A 21,877-nucleotide genomic window follows, 5' to 3' on the forward strand; every position below is an offset into this window, starting at 1 on the left:
TGCTCGGTACGTCAGCTGCTGCTACCATAGCTGCTACTGCTGCTACGTCGGGCGAACTAACCGTTGTTCCTTTCTCTATGGTTGTTCTGTGTTCGTTCTCTGGACTGTGGGCCACTCACTCTATGAACTGAGGGAGCGTCCGAAGTGCAGTCTATACACTCATGAAAACGCTGTTTATGGCTCAGTGATATTTGTTGTGCCATGTTCATATTGTGTTTTTGATAAAATGGATGTGACCTCGTTATTTAAGGCATGTGTGAAAACTTTGCGGACTCGAAATAAAGCACTCGGTATGCTGAAAGACACTGACAAGAATTCCATACTGAAACCAAGGCAGCCACCCTCCGATTTTGGCTACCGGGTTAGAGAAATTGTAAGTAGGTTGTCTCCGTAAAAATTATTTTACAGACTATCCGAAACAGCTTGTCATCTGTTCGGACTTGCCAATCTCTACTGAATGGTTATGAGGCTCCTTTTCATTGACATGTGTCGCTATCTCTGGCAGAACTCTAACATCTCGAAGATGAAAAACTTCCTCAGGGAGCACAGAAATGACTACATAGACGCAACGTAAGGATTTTCGTTGTCACTGCAAGTAAGGTTTTGGCTTGCAAGTTAACCAGAGTATTTGTCTCGTGTACAATACGAGCATGAGTTTCCTGCACTGACCGCTTATATTTTTTTTTTCTGTTCATAATTTTATTTTTGTAGCCAGGTGATGTACAACACATCGCGGATGACAGACGCTGAGAGAGACAGAATCGACAAGGAAGCTCAGCAATTCGTCTTCCAGTGTCGGGAGGTATTGAAAAACTTGCGGAAAGAAGGTGAATGGTGACCCAATCAGTTGCTGGACAGTTTTCAAGGGTTCCTCTTTGTTGTGCTTTAACTTTCTCTAAAAATGCGATGCGCAGTCGTTAAAATTTCGAGGCTCGTGTTGTATGGTGGGATGTTATGTTGACAAGTTATTGCTGTGGTCGAGTTAGTGCCCTTCAGTTTTATGTAATACGCAATGTGATGAGTTCCTGGTATGGCAGGCTTACTCCTATTATGAGGTTTTGAATCATAAATTAAACTGGGCACTTGTTATACAACTACTTTTTTCCGAGTTGCACGATTTAATAGGTTTCAGAAAACATTCTGTTAGTCATAAGAAAAAAAGTGGTGCAGTACAGTGTCGGATAATGTATGCAGTTCTGATGGCCCACACTCATCTGAAACCAGTTTCCTCATCTTTTTTTTATTTACCATAATATAATCTCTAACTAATTACATCAGAATGGGAAACCACCTTTGTGCACCATTTGTGACCACAATGATATTAAAAAAAACACATATATTTATAATATGCTCACACACACACACACACGAAATTCTTTAGCAGGTCTGTGCAAACGTTTAGTAGGCATACATGAAGAACAGTGTCAGCTGAGAGCAAGCTCATAAAGGCCTGCGAGGACTTCCAGATGCAATTTTTAGCTAATGCTGCGTATTTCACAGAGATCACTGAAGTCTCTAGAGGTTTACATGAAGACGCCTAAAAAATGTTCAAAGGCCTTGTCGTCAGCTTCTGCAGTGCCGGCACAATCTGTGATGGTCCATTGCAATTTAGGTAATTTGTATGGACTTTAGGATTTTACTACACACTTTTTAAAGGGGCCCTGAAGCACCTTGTCTTGAAATTAAGTAAAACATGGGAATGAATGTGGTGCCTTTCAAGGAATATATTTGTGAAGAAATTTTTGAAAAAGGCATAATATATAGATATATTGAGGGTAGTCTTTGCTTTCTTCGTTCTCCCTCAACTCATTGGTTCCTTTCCGCTAGGGTGGGACTGTTGTCAATGCCTTGCCTATATTTCTTTCTTTTTTTCTTTCTACGGTGCACTTATGGCAACCCCTCAAGGCTGGCATCTGGCTAAGGTGCTGAAGAGCAACAAAGGAGTGATGACAAGACTGGTGGGATGCATTAACCCCTACCACTTCCCTGTTTTCTAGAAAATCTGAAAGAGTGTGCCTGCACGGGGTGTCCACTGGCTGATGTCTATGGGCGACAGCACTTCACGTTGTTACCTATTGTGAAAAAGAAAAGCAGGGGTTTGGAAAGTCGCAGGATAGAGCAAGCAATCTGTTGTACAAGATTGTAGGAATCCCTGCTGCATGTAACAGAATAATATTTAGCTTGCACGTTTTTGGCACAATTGTCTACTGATCAGGAGCATTCTCCTACTGTTTTCAGAAAGTGTTTCAGTGCCTCTTTAAGGCTTATGTACTCAAGGTCTACTGAATATCAGCAGTGTTCCACCTTCTTGTCTCCCTGTGGTGATATTTGAAAATCACCTGCAGGCGTCTATTCCATACGTGTGAATAAGCTCTTAACAGGTGATGCCGCAACATGCACATGCTGTACCAAAGTGGCAAACATGGACAGGAGGGGACAGGACAGCTTTTTTAACAACTGATGTTGAGAAGAAAAAAAGGGAGGAGAAATACAAATATAGAAGAGAAGCAAACAACTGGTAACTAGTCTGTAATCTTATTTATTGTGCCCTGTAATGATGCATCACTTTAACGGTAAGCAACGTACCAGGGAAAATAATTCCATGCTGCTATAATATAGAGGTGCGGGGGGGGGGGGGGGAAATGCTTTAAAAACAGGTACGGTAGGATGTTTCTCATGTTCTGTGGTCATGGTCACAGTGTGCAGATGTAGAGCGATGAGGTGGAATACACATTTTCTCTTGATTCCCATTGTGTAGAAACATGCACCGTACATCATTTCTAACCTAATATGAAGACTGCACTTTTTAAGAATGTGCTATCCTAAACAAGCTCATTTAGCTGGGGTAGTACTGTGAAAGTTATAATCGTACAAAACAAATGTGGCAGCTTAGTTTGGAATCTTTTGGGCATGCATCGAATTGTATTGGGCATGCATCGATTGCATACCGTGCATGAGTCTTACTCCAGTAGGTAAAACTTACGTAGTGGCTAATAGTAAAGCTTTACCTGCTGCCAACAACATTTTGGTAGATTGTAGGTCTGTTCAATTTACCTACACTTCATGAACTAGTTCAGGCAGTGCTGCACTTCATCGTTCGTTTCAGCGGTGCAGGAGTCGCACCCTCTACACGGTACCGTTTGTTTGAAACGGTATAAAGTTCACACTAAGGTTCCTGAACTTTCTGCACCACTAGGATTGACAATGCCAAAGTCGTGCAGTTGTGAAGCAACAGACGATTTTTCTAGCCCCATGGCAACAGACAACACTAAAAGAAATATGAGTGTGCTGCTGAATGGTGTATATACACCGTTAATTGACAGTGATGGCATCCACACCAAGGAGAGAAACTAGTATTCGTATGTGGCCCTCGAATGTGTCTTGAGACATGCAGAAAGATTCTTGAACTTGAATTCAAAGTAGTTTTCTACCAGCCCTTCGATATATCAAGGTATCCGATTTATTTCCACTCACCAGCTTGCAGACTAGCATTCCACTAGACCATTATACTGCTTATTCTTGCTTTTGGAGTGCTGGCAAAAAGCCACTGTCCATCAATAATTTTTCTGATGGCATGGCAGCCACAAATCTAACAATAATGGGCATTTGCAATTCAAACACGGCACATGCTTGACAATGCTAGCAGCGGGAGGTGCGAGATTTGAAGAGAGAAGCAGAAGACCTGCACCACGTCATCACTCTTGCATTTGTTCCCGGAAGGCTGTAGCGTCGTGCTGTGGCTGCACCTCTGAATTGGCACTGCATGAGCTTGGAACTGTGTAGTGAAGTCGTGAAAAAAGTGAAGGCGAATTGAACAGACCATGTGTGTCTGATGACCTGCGAGCACATCTGACCTGCATCTTTGCATCAGACAAGTTATTTAGACAGTACTGGCATATTAATGCGTTGTTGCATTTTTTTCCATGGTGTTGGTTGTGTTTCATCAAAACACAGTCCCACTCTAAAACAATTTGCCTTGTTGCGTGTCATGCAGTGAGGAACCAAGCACTAACGCCACAGCAGCTTGAGCATCATGAAGGTGTCATCTACTTGTTAGAGCATCATTTGAGAAGTGAGTATAGCATTGTTGATAGCGGTTTAGTCAGACTTGGTGGCTTGGAAGTGATTGATGAACAGTGTAGTGATGTTACGCGAAATATCTGTAAAGCTTATAAGACATGTTATATTGTGTCACTGCCACAGCAGAAATGTAAGTGTGTAGTTTGTTCCCATTAATAAAACGACTCTGCTGAAAGGGCTATCTGCTGAAGTGTGAGCTTTCGGCATTTATGGTACGCCTATAGCTGATAGGATCACTTAACTCTTTCATTACCACTGGAAATATGGTCCTTTTTGGTGCGTTTATATTTTAAAGTTTTGTTTCAGGAAGCAGTAGTTGCAGTGGATACTGTGATACATAAAATTATAGCGCGATCACTGGTGTTTTGAATCATTGTTAAGCAGTAATACTTGGTCCGGCTTAAATTGAGAATTATTATGTGAAAGTTCAAAGAAGTACTTAAAGGAACATGAATGAGAGCAATATGCTATTTTTAGTACAAGTACTGAGAGTAAAAAGATTATCTTAAATATACAAAATATGCACCTGGCTCCTAGTTCCCAACTTTTGTAAGTGAGATCATGGAAGAAATGTTATTATGAAGTTTTGTTGGCATCGATACTAGCCATAGTGATGCCCATGCTATGCGAGAAAGCAGTTACTTCACAAATGTGAAAAAGGGTAAGTTTCTATTGTACAGGGAGTATTTGTTTTTACTCATTGCAGTAGGCACCTAGTTTATCTTTTACTGCATTGATTAGGCTCACAAAGCAATGGTTGTCAGGTCAGGGAGCATACAGAAGACCCCTCATACTTGATGAATGAATTCAATCAGCTTTTCTGTGCCAGCAAGGTGGTCAAGTGTGTGTTCAACTGGCTCTGGAGCCTTCATTTCCTTTGTTCAGTTCCTGTACAGTGCTGTAGAGTAATGTGGAGTGTTGCACAATATTGAACAGTAATGAATAAAGGCACTTGCGCATGTGGTGTTAAAAATCTAGAAGATTAGACTGCTAGTAAAGCTTCGGTTGAAGGCTGGTCCGAAATCGACTCCAAGTTCTTGTGTGAGCTAAAGCCCTGGACAACAAAAGGGATTGCCCGTAATGATTCAAGCAGTAGACAATAATAGACATCGTTAACAGCCTACATGAAAAAAAAAAAGTTATACAACCCGGAAAAGCTTCTGTGTCTTCACTGCTGTTGTCATTAAATATTATGTTGCTAAGTAGACCAAAGTGCAAATTTCGCGTAGCTTTATTGAGGAAGTGCTAGGAGCACTGGAGGCTAGTTTTGACGATACCTCCAGTTGAAGGTTTATTTTTCCAGACTCCGTAATCTGCCAAAAATGGTCAAATCTAACAAATAGTTAAACTTCAGTGGTCATTTCAGACGGTGCATGACATTGCTAGTTGAAGAATTCCAATGGAAATGTTTAACAGTGCATAGAAAAATTTTCATTGATCTATTTTTATGGGCACGGTAATGAAAGAGTTAAAAATGCGTGAGAGCATCCTTTCCGTGCTCTTGCACTGTTCTGGTTTGTCTTATAGCTCTGAGATTGCCATTCATCTGTCTTATTTATATATATAATGTTGTAATAAGTGCAGGCATACATCTAAAAACAAACATTTCATTTAATGTTTTTACTAGGAACTGGTCGGTCCCCAGCCAAAACGTTGAAATAAATGTGTTTTTGCATGCACATGTGCCTGCACATCTTACTACTTATTAATCACCGAATCCTAAGAACAATTACTTAATATATATGTACAAATAATAGGAAGGTGGGAAATGAGGGGTCCATTATTGTTAGTTATAACCGTAGGAAGTCAACAGAAAAGGAAGCTAAGGAAAGCATAGCGTAAATTATTTGTGTTTTTATTTGAAATGTAGAAATGATGTAGTAAAGGTAAACGAAAATGGGACATCTTGCTGCCGGTGGGATACAAACATACAAGACTCTGCATATTCTTCCAGGTGCTTGTAAGCTGTATTCCGAACAAAAGGCCATTCGTGTCAAGCGAGCATATGACAGGCAGAAGTTGTAAGTTTGCTGCTATATATGTATTTTCATATATATGTTGTTGTATTTCAACATTTGTGCAGGTTTCTAACTGCATTTGTGCTTGCAAGACAGATAATCTTTCTAACTTTGGCGCAGCCTGTCAGCCAACTTTTATCCACCCTTTCAGTGGTGTAACGAAATGAACGAGTAATCACACGGCTCGTATATTGTGCCAAATGCTTAGTTTCAAGGAAGAATGTTCTTTCATACAATAACACACTTATTCCTTTTTTACCAGTCTTACCATTATACATGTTTATTATGTTCTTCAGTAGCTGCAGCTTCCTTGCCATGCTACATTGTAAAACACTGCCTCTAATGTGTGTCAAGCAATGCTAGCTGCTTAATTAACCAGGGGAGGTATTCTGTAAGAGTCCACCAAGTGGACACGTCCATTTCCTCTGATGCTGAAGTTCTGATTGGCTGGGCTGGGCTGCGCTAAAGCCCCTCCATACACGTTTCCGCCGACCAGGTTAAGTACCGCCAACCTGCCCTCCTCCTCCACGCTCCTCTCTCACTTCCGGTCTAGCTTCCGGCGGCAAGCGGAACTTACGTAGCTGCAGCTTCCTGTTCCGAGTGGAAGTGACGCTTTGTTTTTTAGCGTTGTTTACTTTCGCGTCGCTGGAGAGGCTTTAATTGCACAAGCTGCAGTTGAAACTGTGAATGCGATTCCATCCAAGAACCACCGCCTACTGTAACCAGCGATCTGCTCGTGTTCGCTGCTTCGTGTCAACCTGCGACGGGTTGTGGCACGAGCGACAACGTACAGTGGAATGTAGTGCCTAGGCACTTGGAGACCACTTCCGTTTTTCGTGCATTTGGAAAACAGCGACCGCGAACTACAACTTCAGCGGAATACACAGCTTGTCCCCTTTGCATTCTTCTTATGGTGACTGCCACAGCTCTGCTAAGCACGCGCGGGCGTCTCACCATCGGCCAACAGCAGTCAAAGCGGAAATTCCCGCAGCGCAACTCTAGGAAGCGGAAATTTTTAAACCGGAAATGCCGGAACCGGAAATACCAAAACCGGATTTGGTGTGAGGGGAAAAGGCGGCGCACAACAAAGGTTGTCGCTACTTAAGAAAGCGGTGGTGGCACGTGGATGTAGGGGCTTTAGGCTGCGCGTCCGCAGCAACCAGGCACCACAGCCAATCAGCACTTCAGCAGCAGACGAAATGTACAAGTCCACTAGGTGGGCTCTTACAGAATAGCTCCCCAGCACACAATAAGTTTGTGCTTAAGGAAATAGGCAGCACTTTGTCATACTTGCAGAGTGTGTTGGTGCAAGCCTCAGTTACAATGAAGAAAAACCTTCATGTATCTCAAAAAAGACTGATTGACTAAAATAATTATGAACATTTCTTTCACCTCCTCATTGTTGTTGCCAAATTGTCTATTGAAATCTGTCTTTCTAGTCTACTGCTATTTGTATTCTTCTATTCCCAGTCATGAGTCTTTCCACCATGCATTTGGGGTGCATATCTGCCAGAAAATGTGCAATTCTTTATATTTTTGTTTGTGTTTTGTTTTGTTTTTTATTTTGCACATATACACTATAAATTGTTCAAGATTAGGCACTCGCAGTAGTGTAATCTTATTGCTGCATGAAAATTGCAGTGCTTAAACTTTGTTAAATTTTGCTTAAGTTTTGCAGTATGTGATAATAATGGTACTTTGTTTGCCTACAATCTCATTTTCGACATTAATTTGCAACTAGACCATCTATTCAGTGCCTTATTTTTATGGTTGCGTCTTACAGTCTGACACAGCAAATATAAGATGAATTGGCATTCATGCTACCGTTCTGACCTTATTTTTGTGTTAAAGGGACAGACAAGTGATTTTTAGTGACCTTCTATTTTGTAGCAACGGAAAGCTTATATAATGTGTCTAGATCCCAGCAGTTATTAGCTCTAGTAGAACAACTATCTGAGAAAGCAGGTCTGAAGAGGAAAGCTGGAACACTCAAATGAAAGGTCTTTTTTAGGTGTAGACTGGAGCCTGAAGTGAAGAAAAAAACACCTCATGAAATAGAGGGGACTGGTGAAGAGCCACATCAGGTGCCAGCTGAAGCACAACCTGCGGCTGTGGCTTATGGAGATGTTCCGGATCTTTTCTCATTTGACGGTTGGGATGAGAATGTGGTGATCTCTTATGAAGAGTTTCAAATGGTGAGCTTGCTAGTGCACAGGAAGAGCTGTTCATTCATCAATTTCTTCCTGTTTCACTAGCCTGGAAACCGAAAAGATTGCTATTATGAATTTTTTCTACCTTGTGAGCCATATGTGCAATAAATCACATACTGTTCTTGTTGTTGGACACTGTGTCCCTGTCGTGGGGTTTATAATGCTTCCTGTGTAACACTGAAGCTTAACATCTGAACTATTACAAGTTATTCTGCAAATGATGTGATTGGAAAGGCTCGCACAGACCCTGAGCCGCCCTGGTGTCCAATTAAACTAATTTCTAAATTTGCCACCCTGTACTAATGGCAGCATAGTAAACAAAGGGGCACACTTTTGGCAGTGATTCAGGCACACTAGCATCAGCAAAGGTAACTTTTCTTGTAGGCTGGTGCATTCTGCATTAGCAGGGAAAAAAAAATATAGGAAACATGTGGAGTGACCTTCAGGATAGCCCATGCAACGAAAGACATGGGAGAAGTACCATATATTGCACTGCCATGCTTCGTGGCCTTTTAGGTTTGGTGTTTTGCCAAGTAAATGAAGAGCACTCTGAAGTTTGGCGCAAAGAATAAATATTTGTTACCATTGCTTGCGCCAAATAAATATAATCAAATCTCGATTATACAATCATTGTTGATTTGAATATTGAGGTCATAGGAATTTTGAAAGAACCTGACCAAAATGCATTAAGAACAATGAATTCTGTTTCAGGATGACTCAAATGCGTTCCCATGCCATGGTGGATGATGTGAATTTCTGAGCCACCGCGAGTTTTCTCACAGTTAGGAGTGTATGACTGTGACAAAGTGGTTGTGAAGTTGGCGTACATCTTTTTATACCATGGTACATGTGAAGACCTGCACACTTAAAAAGCACTCACTGCAGCATGCATTAACTGCTGACAGCATAGGTAAAAAAACAAGTGTGGAGTTTTACTCATTTCAGAGTGTGTCATTGACAACACCTAAATTAGATTGAGCCCGGAAAGCCGTCAACAACTTGTTCGGCTAAAAGTGGTCACAATAAATAAAGGAAAATACCTTGCATTGCTTACATTCACTTTGGTACTGTGATTATGGTTTCTTATGGATTCTATGAGTTTTAGATGATATGAATGTTTTAATAAGCCTTGAGAAATTCCATAACCATTTCATTAAAGGGACACTAAATGCAAATATTAAGTCAAGCTAAAGTGATAGATTAGGGCTTGAGAATCTCTAAGGCATCAATGTTGTCGCGAACAGAGCCTTAATAATCGACAAATTGAGGTAAATGCAGGGCATGATTAGAGACTTCTCCGGGACATTCAAGTAGTTGCCCGATGACGAAAGTACTCCTCAGTTAAATTCTGTGGCTAGTACTCAACCGCTCGTTGTAAAAAAAACATTCTTATATTGTATTATAAGACGAAATAAAATGCTGCTTGTCGAGTTCTATTTCCTTTGTGAAAAAGCTCGTTGAAATTACCTTTGACAACGACGCGGGCAACCAAAAGGTTTCGTTTTCACTCAACTCCATGCCACCTATGCTTTCGTGTTTCAGTGGTTTATTTATCGCGTATTGTGCTGGTTTTGCTGGCTCGCGAAATTCGCATAAACTCCAAGTAGCAGAGAACTCAGCTTCCATGTGATGTCGCGGGATGCCCGAACGGTCTACACCACTTGACCAAAAAGCAGTTGCAGCAGTAAATCCACCGCTCTGTCTTAGCTTGGTACCGCCATCTGTTGGGCACAGTTTTACTCTTCGAAGGCAGCAAGGGGTGGTGATGGCATCTGCAATGTCACCAACCACTCCCCCGGTTGGTTGGCTGGAGGTTTGAATTGGGATAAAGGTATTCGGACCCTTCAGATACAGTTTTCTCGTAAACTAAGTCTTTTCTTGGCACGAAACAAGTGTTGCGAGGATTCTGGGTTAGTATTTAAGCAGTCAGTGTTGACTTAGCATCAGCCTTTAGTGTCCCTTTAAGCTTCTACTGTATTAGTTTGATGCCTAAACTGCTTCGTGTAAACAATGACTAATGCAGTAGGTGCTTTATTTACATGCGCATTGGAATGTGTTGTACACATTGCCCAGCACACATCACACACCAGTATGCTTGTGACAAGTCAAGTTTATTGCAACAGTCATGTTCGAGTTACATGGTAATAGTATTACAGCAGGAGGTCCCAGAGTTCTGGAATTAACTGCCAGGGGGACCTCCTATAATTACATAAGTAGGGTTATTATACAAAAACAGCAAAGAAGTACGGTCATGTGAACAATAAGAATAATAATTAGGCAAGTTGATTATCTATAACAGTAAGTTGGATACATAAGTTAATGGTAATGTTAATTATTAAAAAAAACATGAAAAATAATGAAAGCATGTGAAGAAGTAGAATAGCAACGAATATTCACAAGAATAATTAACCCGACATGAGAGACCAAGCTCGTTTCATTATCAATAATATTAATTACTTATACAAAAACAAGGTGTACAGCAAAATGACATACATATTGATAGTTAATTAAGAAATTAAGATGAGTCGGTTAATTCCTGAATGAAATATTTCTTGATGCGCGCGGAGAATGTGTGAACGTTGTATGATGATTTTATTTTGAAAGGTAATGAATTCCATATTGCTATGCCAGAGAAGAGGGCTGTGAACTTTCCATAATTCGTCCTTACGACAGGTAAAAGAAGATTATTGCACAGGCAAAACCGGGTACTGTTGTTGTTTGTAATGTGTTCAGAATCGATACATTCAATGAAGATGTCGTGTGTGATGAGCCTATATGCAATTATGGATAGTTTCTGACGGGAATAATTCTTGTAACAGGAGAATGTTAAGTTTAGGAAACAGTGACCTGCAGGTCAAATCAGATGGGCTGAAAGTCATTAGTCTCATAGCTTGGTTCTGAAGTTGCTGCAGACATTCAATATGCATAGAATACGTATTGGCCCATGACGATACACAATACGAAAGATAGCTATGAATATAAGCAAAATACAAAGATCGTGCCATGTGAGGTAGAAAATAAGTTCTTGTCTTGATGATAATGTGGATGCCAAAAGCATTCTTTTTCACAAGTGATTGGGCGTGTCCATGAAAGTTTAGTTCAGTATCTAAGATGACGCCGAGTAACCGTGCTTCGTTCGAAACCTGTCTGACATAATCACCAATATGAACAGAAGGTGGAGCATCGATTGAATTTCACTGGGAATGGAACACCATCAATGTAGTTTTAGTGGGATTAATTTGCAGATTATTACTTTGGTGCTGTAAAGTAGGTAATATTTTTTAAGTCGGTGTTAAGGTTAGACTGGAGTGTGGCAATTGATTTACTGGATGTAAAGATGGTTGTGTCATCAGCCTAAAGTATGCACTTGATCTTAGCAAGAATAGTGGGTAGGTCATTAATAAACACCAAAATAAAAGTGGGCCTAAAATTGATCCCTGTGGGACTCCTGTGTTAATTAGCTTGGATGATGAGAGATGGCCGTTAATCTGTGCCATTTGAGACCGGTTACTCAAGTAGTCTCTGATAAAGTTTAGTGGAGGACCAGATAACCAAATGATTTGAGTTTAACAAGTAGTATGCGATGGTTTATCGTGTTGAATGCCTTCGTCAGACCGATGAATACAGAACCCACAATTTGACCTCTGTCAATAGCTTGCTTGATTTTTTTCTGTTAAAGTAATAAGTGTCAGTTCGGTTGAATATCCTTGGCAAAATTCGAATTGCTGAGGAGACAAAAGGTTAAATTTCTTTAAGTAGTGCATTAATCAAGTGTGGAATAGCTTTTAAATCACTTTACCAAAAAAAGGAAGGATACAAATTGGCACAAGAGACGTTATGTGAAACCCAGTATCATTATGACTTGCTGCATTTTCAGCAATATTTTTTTTTTATGATTAGAAAGGCCTTAAGCTTTTGTCGTCGTGGTGCTGCTTTGATTCTCTAGCTTGCATTCAAGTGCATCCCCAGATTCATAGATTGAGCCTGAACATTTCATTTCCCAATTATTGTCTCAGTTTTAGTGAAATGTTGTTTGTGGATGTTCATTCACGTTACAGATAATGCGACTTTTGGGATTGCATGAAATTATTAACACTGCTAAAATGTGGAAAATAGAGGGACCGAAATATTTAATGACATATTCAGCTGCAGATAGGACTTTTTCAAGTTGAAGTTCGACTGTAAGAAATTTGCAGTTTTTAGTTTTTATGTGAGTAATTAACCCATTCATTACTTTTGTTTCAGTTTGAACAAGAGAACAAGAAGCTCTATGAAGAATTGAATGCGCTCTCAGATGAAGTGAAGTAAGCATACAACTGAGTGGTCGTGAACCATTTGTCTCGTGTCTTTTCCTCTTGTACTTTTAGGAGCATCGAGGGCAGAGTTATTGAGATTTCGCAGCTTCAAAAGGTGTTCACTGAAAAAGTGTTGGAACAGGTGAGCCACTCTTGAATGACTCTCTTGTGTCTGCTTGAGAATGCACTAGAAGCTGTGTTTTCATGTACAATTAAAATTAAGTTCTAATTCTCAATGTTTAGATGTAGTCTCTTATGTCTCACATCATTTCTGAGACACAGAAGGAATGCATTTTTTTTTCTTTTTTGTAACATGAAGGAAGCATTTTAAGTGGTATAGGTGATTTTATTGAGTAAATATTTAAGGTTATATTAAACGAAAACAGCATGTCAATCAAATTAAAATTCTTTAAAAGCTGGTTTAGCTCTCATACCTGAGGTGTATTTTCAATCTTTGAGCATGTTACTGTTTTCCCTTGATATTTGCTCAGTTTCTTCCCCAGTTCTGCATGGTTCCAGGAGCGCATTTTCCACAGCAATGCAACTCTGTAAAATAATCCATGATTTTACTGCAGCCATTAATACCAATTGTACCCAAATAGGTACATTTGTTTTAGACTTTGTAAAGGCTATCAATAAAATGTCTAATTCTAAGCTAACATTAAGTTTGCACAATGCAATAAAACACCCCAACTTTGTAACAGTATTGACGTTTACTTTAGTTCACAACAGCAGTATGTTGTTATAAATGAAACTTTGTTGGGTGGGTAGCCATCGGTCTCAGCTGTCCTTCTCGGGGATCAATGCTAGGGTATCTTAATTTCTTCCCTTATAGTAAGATAAGGCTACATGCTGATGATATTATAGTGTGTGCTGAGATACTTTAATTTAATTACCAAATTAGGCTGATGGGTAGGCAGATGTCTGTAATATATAAGAAATGTACTATGTGAGCAAGATGAGCAGGAACACGCAAACATTTGGCAAATAGCCTTGAAACCGAGTTAGAGTCATACACGGATGGCGCTTTTGAAAACTGAGGGGAAAGGGGGACACTCTTCCGCTCACTGTTGGCACTCCCAGCGCACCTGCATTTGTCGAAAACGGCAGCTTACGGCATTTCACTGGCCACCGATAGCCAATAAGATGGCTACGTGCACAGTAACTTACAGCGACTCATTTCTTTCTTCAGTCACGTTTTTTTTTTTTTTTTTTGAGAGTGCAGCTCTAAGGCGCTTGTTCCTACGTTTAGCGTAAGGTATTTTCAGATACTCCCATAGGACCTGATGATATATTATGGAGCGCATCGTGTCACGTGTTCCGGACAGATAAACAGACTTATGGACAGACAGATGGACAGACGAGAGATACTTCCTTGGGAAGTAGCTCTCAAACATTTACTCTTCAAAACAGTGCTGCTATTGGCCACGCTTCGGTGCACAAAGTTATCAGTAACTGCAATATCAAACAGCTTTATCAGTGTGCACTGGCGATGTGCAGTTCCACACTTTGTATAAGGAGACACATGGTGGGAGTGCCAACAGTTATTAGAACAGCACCCTCCTTTCCACTTTGTTTCCCACGACGGCCGCCACGTATTGTCCATAGCAGGGTATGAGGCTATCTGACGCGCCCCTGTGTTCCTGCTCACATTGCTCATGATAATACTAGTGTGACAGTTACTAACATAAAGAAATCCACTTTTTGATGAAGCTGGTGGAAATGTAACAACATGTTTAGTGAGTTTAACCATCTTGGCCTACTTATTTGTGATAACTTGAACTGGTACGAACATGTAGGTAATGTACAAAGGAGCTATGTCTGCACTGCATTATTTCTCTGTAATCAGTCATCTGTTTCTCTGTTGTCCAAGGCGATTTAGAAACAATTCTTGGAAGAATAATGTTGTTGTTCTTTAATTTAAAGGCAGTGAATAAAATTTTAATATTAGTATGTTCAGTTTTGAACTTGTTACACTACCGGATGCCATAACCCTTTAAAGGGACACTAAAGGTTAATATTAAGTCAACGTGGACTGTTGAAATACGATCCCAGAAACCTCGAAACGCTTGTTTCATGCGAAGAAGAGATTTATTTTAAGAGAAAATGCATTCTGAAGCGTCCACGTACCTCTAGCGCAGTTCAAAACACCCACCCTCTGATCGAGGAGTGGTGACGTCATGGTCTCATAGTGACGTTGCGCCGTCGGTGAGTAAAACGGCGCCTGCAGATGGCGCTACGGCTTTTCTGCGCAAAACGCAAATGCGCGGCCAGAAACAGAGCCAAGACAGACCGACAGCAGCGCGAAAGCGGAACTGTGGTGGCTAGCGGAAGGGAAAGCGCGCGACGATAAGCTGGTTCTTTATTTTATGACGCCAACTTTGACGCTCGTTGCAATGGACGACCCTGACAACGACACATTGGCTTGTGATGCTGGGCTCGACTTCAGCGATTTAAGCACTGATGAACGTGACCTGCTGCTGAGGGCTTGCGCTGCCGGCGTCGTTGCGTACTACTACAATGGCAACTTATGTAATTGCTGTATATATTCGCACATTTGTAGCTTTTCCTTCGTGAAAGCCAAATGCCGCCTTCACCGCCCCGTTTTGGACCTGCAGTTGTTCTTGCGCTTCGGAGAATGCAGGCAAGACCGACGGAACTGCGCTATGGGAAAGCATTGCTTTGAAAGGCACTCCACATGACTTCAGTAAGTCGGCGTTGAACTCGTAATCCTCTGGATGAAAGTGCAGTGAGCACACTATACGATTTTTAGGCTCTTTGCCAACGCGCTGTGGCAGAGGTACGGCACTTAAAGGGAAGCTGAAAGCTTTTCCAGAAAAAATGAGTGAAGAGCAGTACGTCGTGGTTTTCAACCCTCTGAATTCGAATATCGCATCGAAATTGAGCGAAAGAAAGCGCAAACATATTTTGTTTCGACGAAAAGTGCAGCACCAGACACGCCCAGCTCGCGCGCCTCGTTTCCGCCTGTGATTGGTCGGGCACCTCGTGACGTCAACAGTGGTGTTCGTCTGGACCGACTGCTGCCGCTACAGACGAAGCACGGTGCAAGGTAGTTTAGTGCTGTTTTGCTGAGACGGTCATGGAAAATTTTGAGAGCTTGCATTTCTCTGAGGAGTTCGGCGTTAAGTCCAAACTCCACGAGAGCGACGTTGCGCGCGACGAGCGCTCGTTTCTAGAAATCTAGAACTCGTCGCTCGTCGCCCGGAAGTGCTATGAGCGACTAGCCAATAGAGTGAAGCCGGAACTGGATGTACATAACTCAAATACTACTGTTTGTTGCATGGAACGAGCAAACTACTGAATTTTACACGTGCAAGAATAAGAACCTAGTGCAAGACCTTCAGAAATATTTTATGCTCCTTTTTCAGTAAAATACGTCAACTTAAATTGATAAAGCATGTGTCACGCTAGTTTCGGCGCGTATATTGCTGCCCTCATACCGGGAAGTCGTCGCTCAAAGCCGTCGCTCAAAGCCGTCGCTCAAAGCCGTCGCTCGCGTGGAGTTCGGCTTGCAGGCGACGAGTGAACGCGACAGCCATCGCCTCGCTTGTCGCACTGTCGCTGTTGCGTGCAAGATCACTTGTAAGGGGTTTATACTTTACTCCCTACATGTACGAGCCGATTGCGAAGAGCCGGCCTCTCCAAGAAGCAAAAAGTGCTGGTGCAAGCACTGCTTTCCACGTGAACGAAGGCGAAGTGTTAGCATCTCCTTGTGTTGGAAATGTTCTTTGGCGAGTATGTTTTTTGCTAAGCTGCATTCAGCATTCCAGTGAGTACATTTCCGGGCAAACAACTGTAGTGTTATGTTCCTGCATGCCTCCTCGTAGAACATAAGCGGTGATGCGATCTTCGGCATTTGTGCGCTGCCTCAAAGCTGTCGGCAATCTACACAGACGGTTTAAATGCGGGAAAAGTTTACCAGCTGTTGCAGCACGTGTAGTATAGAACCTTCATCAGCGCGCCATCCGCACACTACTCGTAACCGGCGAATTCCGTCGGCTACGTGAGATGGTCGGTTTCTCTATGTGTGCGAGAGAAGGGGGAGTGCAGCGTCCTGGCATGAGCAGGCTTTCCAACACATGCAAACTTTATGCTTGCACTGCGTTATGGTAGCTGCATGCAGGCTGTTTCACAACACACGTGCGAATAGAAAATTCGCGGCGCTTGGCGATGAAACCTGCGTCAAAGGTGGGAGATAAACATGCACCTTCCATTCAGCGTGCTAACACGAAGGAGAACCCAAAGCACGCATTTTTGATAAGCTCCGGTAGTAATCGTCACGGAAGTGGTTAGAGCACAACACTGTTGTTCTTGGGCGCTTGAAGTTGTTTCGCTTCACAGCAGCCTCCCACTTATCTGAAAGCTTCTTGTCTTGCAGGAACTAATGGAACATCGGAACATCGTCGCGGCCGCTGGTGTTCGTGGAAGTGTAGGCTGCACAGAACGCCGGCATGATCGGCCTACAAGTTCAATTGATGCTGTGCACGTCAACTACCACTCCTATATACACACAAACAAAGGAATGTAGGGTCGAGCGAAGCAGATTAGGATGGCACGCATGCAGAAATAAGCCCGGTCAGGCACGGTCGCCGAGACTGCGAAGGAACGGAACACCAGTGCTGACATCACTACGCCGCGGTTTCCGGTCTCCGCTCGCATCGTCAGCCTCAGCAGCAGCGCGCGGCGCTCGACGGGGCGCGGAGCTACAGCGCAATTTTAACCGACGGTTGTGTCGCTCCTAAGTGAAAAATACCCCCAAAAATTTTATCTGCATGGTTTATAAGGTTCCCGCATCCGTATATGAGCGCATTTTTGAATTCGACAGACTCTTCAGCTTCCCTTTAACCACTTCGAACGGAGAGGTTCACTTGTTGGCACACAGTGATAAGTAACGTTGGATGCGCTGCTGCAACTGCCCTTGGCCAAGTTCCGCGGACCGCTCGCGCATCCCACGACATCACATGGGCGTGGCATTCTCTCTGCTTGTTCCAAATGCAAGTTTCGCGAGCCAGCAGAACCAGCGCAGCACGACGCGATAACGAAACGACTGAAACTCCAAAGCGCACACGGCACAGAGTCGAGCGTAAACGAAACCTTTCGACCACTCGTACTACTGAAGGGTAACGCCAAAATGTTTTTTTTTTCTTAGAATCGAACAGAAGTAGACAAGTAACATTTTCTTCCGTCTTATAACCTAATGAAATGATCTTTTTAATATGAGTAGTTGAGTACTAGTGACATAAATTATGATGAGGAGTGCCTTTGTCATCAAGCTAGTACCAGAATGTCGCTGGGGGGTCTCAAAAATCGTGTCATGCATTTACCTCAATTTCTCGGTTACTAAAGCTCTGTTCACGATTATATTGACGCCTTAGATGTTCTAGAGCATTGCTTTATCACTTTAACATGACTTCATAGTAACCTTTAGTGTCCCTTTAACATTAAATACTGTTAATGTTGGACACAGGAACAATGTCTTTCAGTATTCATTCTTTCCCCATAAATTCACATACTAGAGTGATCTGGTAATGACTTAGTAATGGAGGATAACATTAGAAGGTTGTTAGTAGTGTAAAATTTCGAGGTAAGCATTTTTTCTTTTAGTGTTCCTGTCTTGAGCATCGGCATCAGCGTACCTCAGAGGCGTCATTGTAACCGAGCGAACGAGCAGAGCAAAGGATGAAAGAGCAAATGCGGAGCACAGCGGGGGATGAAAGAGGAGACCTCTCGCGTGAAGAGACTGTGAGGAGGAAAGTGGAGGAGGAGGCTACAGTAAAAGCATGAAGCAGAAAGTGGAGCAGGAGTGGAGGGGAGACGGCTTGTGCATGCACTAGCTAAGTTGCAGGCGGCCACGGCATCCGCAGCTGCCTGGGATCTCGTGTGCTTTCGAGGTGGGGTTAGGGTGGCGTAAGGCGGGGAGGGCTGTGCTCGTCAGCTGCTGAGGTCAGCCTGCAGTACCAGCGTGTGTGGCAACGATCACTGCACCTGCAAGGGGCGATGGCAGGCGGCTACTAATAAGGCTCGATATGGCGCTCTTTTCAGTCTTGTTGCCGCTGACATTGGTGGCACAAATTCTCCGCGACGAAGGGCCGCTCTCATCGTTGGTGGAACGAAAGCGTGTGAAGAAAAGCGTAGTGTTGCTCAAGACAGGCTGTGCGGTGATGATGGCTACGATATGGTGCCAGAGTAGCACACGTCGTCTGTTTGGAAACGAAGCACTCCTTGAGCAGATGTCGGTCTGCGGCAGCTGCTGTGAATTGTGCCCACGCGTCGCCCATGCGCTGCCTCTCGCGATATTGAGATTAATGAGGCAGTCGCACCACACTTTGCTTCGTTTGCAATGTGCCGCATGAGACAGATTGTCCACGTCAGCTACGCTACTCAGCGTTCTCTTCGTAATATAAATTGTGCACCTGTATGATCATAATACAAAATATTGACACGCAAAATGAGAACACGTATAGAGCTGCGCTAAAATTTTGTGTTAGGGAGTATCGTAATCATTGGTGCATTTAAAAAAAAATTTCTACATGTACGTACAGTCGACCGATTCTTTAACAGAACCTTGCGAGCATTGACTAGCCGGCTGGTCATCACCTTCTAACAGCGCGAGGTGATGAGCTCAGCAAAGACTGGTTGATCTCTTGCTGATCTATCTTGCTCTTGCTTATCTCATCACTTCGCACTGTTAGAAGGCGTTCATCAGCTGGCCAGTTGACGCTTGTGCAATATTGTTAACGAATCCGTTGATTGTACCTACATACCTACCTGCTGGGGAGCTGAAACATCTATTTTGTGCTTTTGATGCCTAGATCTTCATTTAATTATTTTGCTTAGAAGTTCCCCGAGAGGTTATGGGTTTCTCCTCTGTGGTCACTTAATTGTTCTGCATGACTGGATGTTCAAAAATATGTTCTATTGCCACTTTAGCATTTCTCAAGGCAATTATTGAGTGCTCCCATTATGTTTTGGTATTGCATTGTGCCTCACATTCATTTCATAAGTGTCGTTGCCTACTAACATAGTGAAGCAGGTAGATGCCTGCACAGGTTTAGATTTCCTCAGGTTGAGATTTCCATGTGAGCATGACTGAATGAGGACGTAGAAAGGAACAGACACACAGAGACAGCGCTACTTTTATATGTAGATTTTATTTTCACACGCATTGATAAATATATACCAAACAAGTGGAAACAAACAAGACAAAAAAGAACATTCAGTGGGGCTTTTCAGTGAACCGTACATGTGTCTAAGGCTTGATCAAAACATACACTGCAATAGTTACAGTGATAAACCGAAGAATCGTATCTCTCTTTCAGATAGCGACACTGGTGGCTTGCTCACGTACCTTCCTTCTAATTTTGTACTTTCATAGGCCTCCACAATCTTTCTTAGAGAAGTAGAGAAGTAGTTACAAAATGGAGGCAAGTTTACGTTTTTGAATGCCCCTGCATATGTGAAATGCCTCACTTTGTCAAGAGCACTCATACCTTTGTCCAGTGCGCCATGAAATTTTAATCGCTGTGCACACGAACATGTTGAAAGCTCTGAAGCATCACGTATGCAAAATTGAAAAGCCTACGTGCCTTACGTGCACGCCATCTGAAACGCTTTTAGCTACACGTACGCTACGCACGCCAAGAGGGACCCCGTAGCTACATCTATCGGGAAATGTGAACACGGCGGTAGTTCAATCCTGTCGCCGCGTTTCGATGCAAGCCGTCCGCGCACGCGCGGCCCGCTATCGCTTGTTCGTGATCTCGCGGAACTCCCGCGTGAAGCTGTCTACGTGCGCAAGAAACGCACGCAAAGAATTGAATCTCACGTACGTCCGTGAGACGCGCACGCACCCGCTACGTTGTACACATACGCACTGCTGACACGTAGAAGCTCTACGTACGCAAAGCCTCTACGTACGTGTAACTAAAACTGTCTAATGATGACAGGGAGGAGGCGGCTTGGTCCCATACACGCAGCTTGAGCTAGCTTAAATAAAAATGTCAAGCTCCTTATGGAGAAAGAGGAAAAACAAGAAAAAAAGCTTTGTTGAGCAGGCTGATGTAGCCACAGAGAGCGCTTATTAGGACTTGTTGCTAGTTGTCATTTTTCTGCTCCTAGCAATGATGGATTTTGCCCTTGTTGGCTTCATCATGCACATGTTGAGTGAGAAAAGCACGGCCTTCATGTCATTTCCAGGCAGCCTCGCTTTTTCATTAACTTTTGTTATACCAGCCAGCCAGGAGGACAATACTGGTGCTAGATGGGGTAAACAAGTTTGAAGGAAGTGCTCATACTAATACAGGTTTGAGTTTGCATAGTGCATCACAATGCTCATGCTACTAGTGACCATATTGCAGACATCTATGTAAGTGCAAAAGTGAACTCTATGTGAAACAGGTTGACAGTGGGACATATATGTTCCACTTTTCTCTTTTTTAAGGCTTTCTCTTGTGAAAAATATAGCTTCAAGGACACGCTGGTAACAATGCCAAAACAATGCAATTTGCTGTCATCTTGTGTTCAACAGAGTGTTGTAATATAGCAGTAGTAGTACTAGTAAAGTTACTTTGCATTGCAATATTCATTTCTTTCTTATTTTGCATTCAGGATCAAGAAATGGAGCGCATTGCTTATACGCTAGGGGGTGCCACTGAAAATGTGAAAGATGGCAATGAGCAACTTCGTCAGGTATGACTTGCAGACTTTGCACTCATTTATGATGCAAACTGACATTGTTTGATGTGTTCCTTTTCAGGCAATGAAGAATAATGCTGGCTTTAGGATATCAATTTTGTTTTTCCTCCTGGTGATGTCATTTTCACTTCTTTTTCTTGACTGGTACAATCCATAGTGGTATTTTCAGTCAATTTTGTGGGAGAATAAATTGGTATTTGATATATAAGGAGAGTTTCATTGGCTGTTTTGCATTTCTGAGTTTCTTGAAGTGTTACGCATCAGTGCAATGTGTTAAAAAAAAAAAAGTCAAGAAAGTTTTTATTCTGGTGCACCTCAATTTTTGCTGGTGCATTGAGGTCAAATAAGGTCACAATAAAAGTGCTGCACTTCACTGTTCGTTTTAGTGGTGTAAGCGTGGCACCCCTTGCATGGTGCTGTTCATTTCAAAAGTGCTGGTAAAGATCGCGCCTAGTTCCTGAACTTTCTCCACCGCTGGAATTGGCAATGTTGTGCAGCAACGAAGCAGGAGGCGATTTCTCAGGCGCTATGGCAATAGACGACGCTTCAGGACATGTGA

At 42.5% G+C, this 21,877-nt stretch overlaps 1 protein-coding gene across 1 annotated transcript; it reads left to right on the forward strand.

The window, feature by feature from the left end:
- The first annotated feature begins 7 nt into the window (after nucleotides 1–7).
- Nucleotides 8–21,526, forward strand: Syx18 (syntaxin 18). Its single transcript, XM_050193820.3, has 10 exons — nucleotides 8–373; nucleotides 506–570; nucleotides 712–827; nucleotides 3,995–4,072; nucleotides 6,035–6,101; nucleotides 8,110–8,293; nucleotides 12,554–12,612; nucleotides 12,676–12,745; nucleotides 21,232–21,312; nucleotides 21,380–21,526. The coding sequence occupies exons 1-10, from the start codon at nucleotides 227–229 to the stop codon at nucleotides 21,473–21,475; spliced, it is 963 nt and encodes a 320-aa protein (XP_050049777.1). The 5' UTR covers nucleotides 8–226; the 3' UTR covers nucleotides 21,476–21,526.
- Nucleotides 21,527–21,877: the final 351 nt, after the last annotated feature.

The sequence above is a fragment of the Dermacentor andersoni genome, chromosome 1, assembly GCF_023375885.2.
Source record: "Dermacentor andersoni chromosome 1, qqDerAnde1_hic_scaffold, whole genome shotgun sequence".
NCBI classification, from domain to species: Eukaryota; Metazoa; Arthropoda; class Arachnida; order Ixodida; family Ixodidae; genus Dermacentor; species Dermacentor andersoni.

Bases quoted from the DNA above. Each gene is read 5' to 3' on its own strand.
- Syx18 (XM_050193820.3), top strand. From the start codon at position 227: ATGGATGTGACCTCGTTATTTAAGGCATGTGTGAAAACTTTGCGGACT. The intron at 4,073-6,034 runs GTGAGTATAGCA...ATATTCTTCCAG, and splicing joins GTTAGAGCATCATTTGAGAA to GTGCTTGTAAGCTGTATTCC. The intron at 12,746-21,231 runs GTGAGCCACTCT...TTTTGCATTCAG, and splicing joins CTGAAAAAGTGTTGGAACAG to GATCAAGAAATGGAGCGCAT.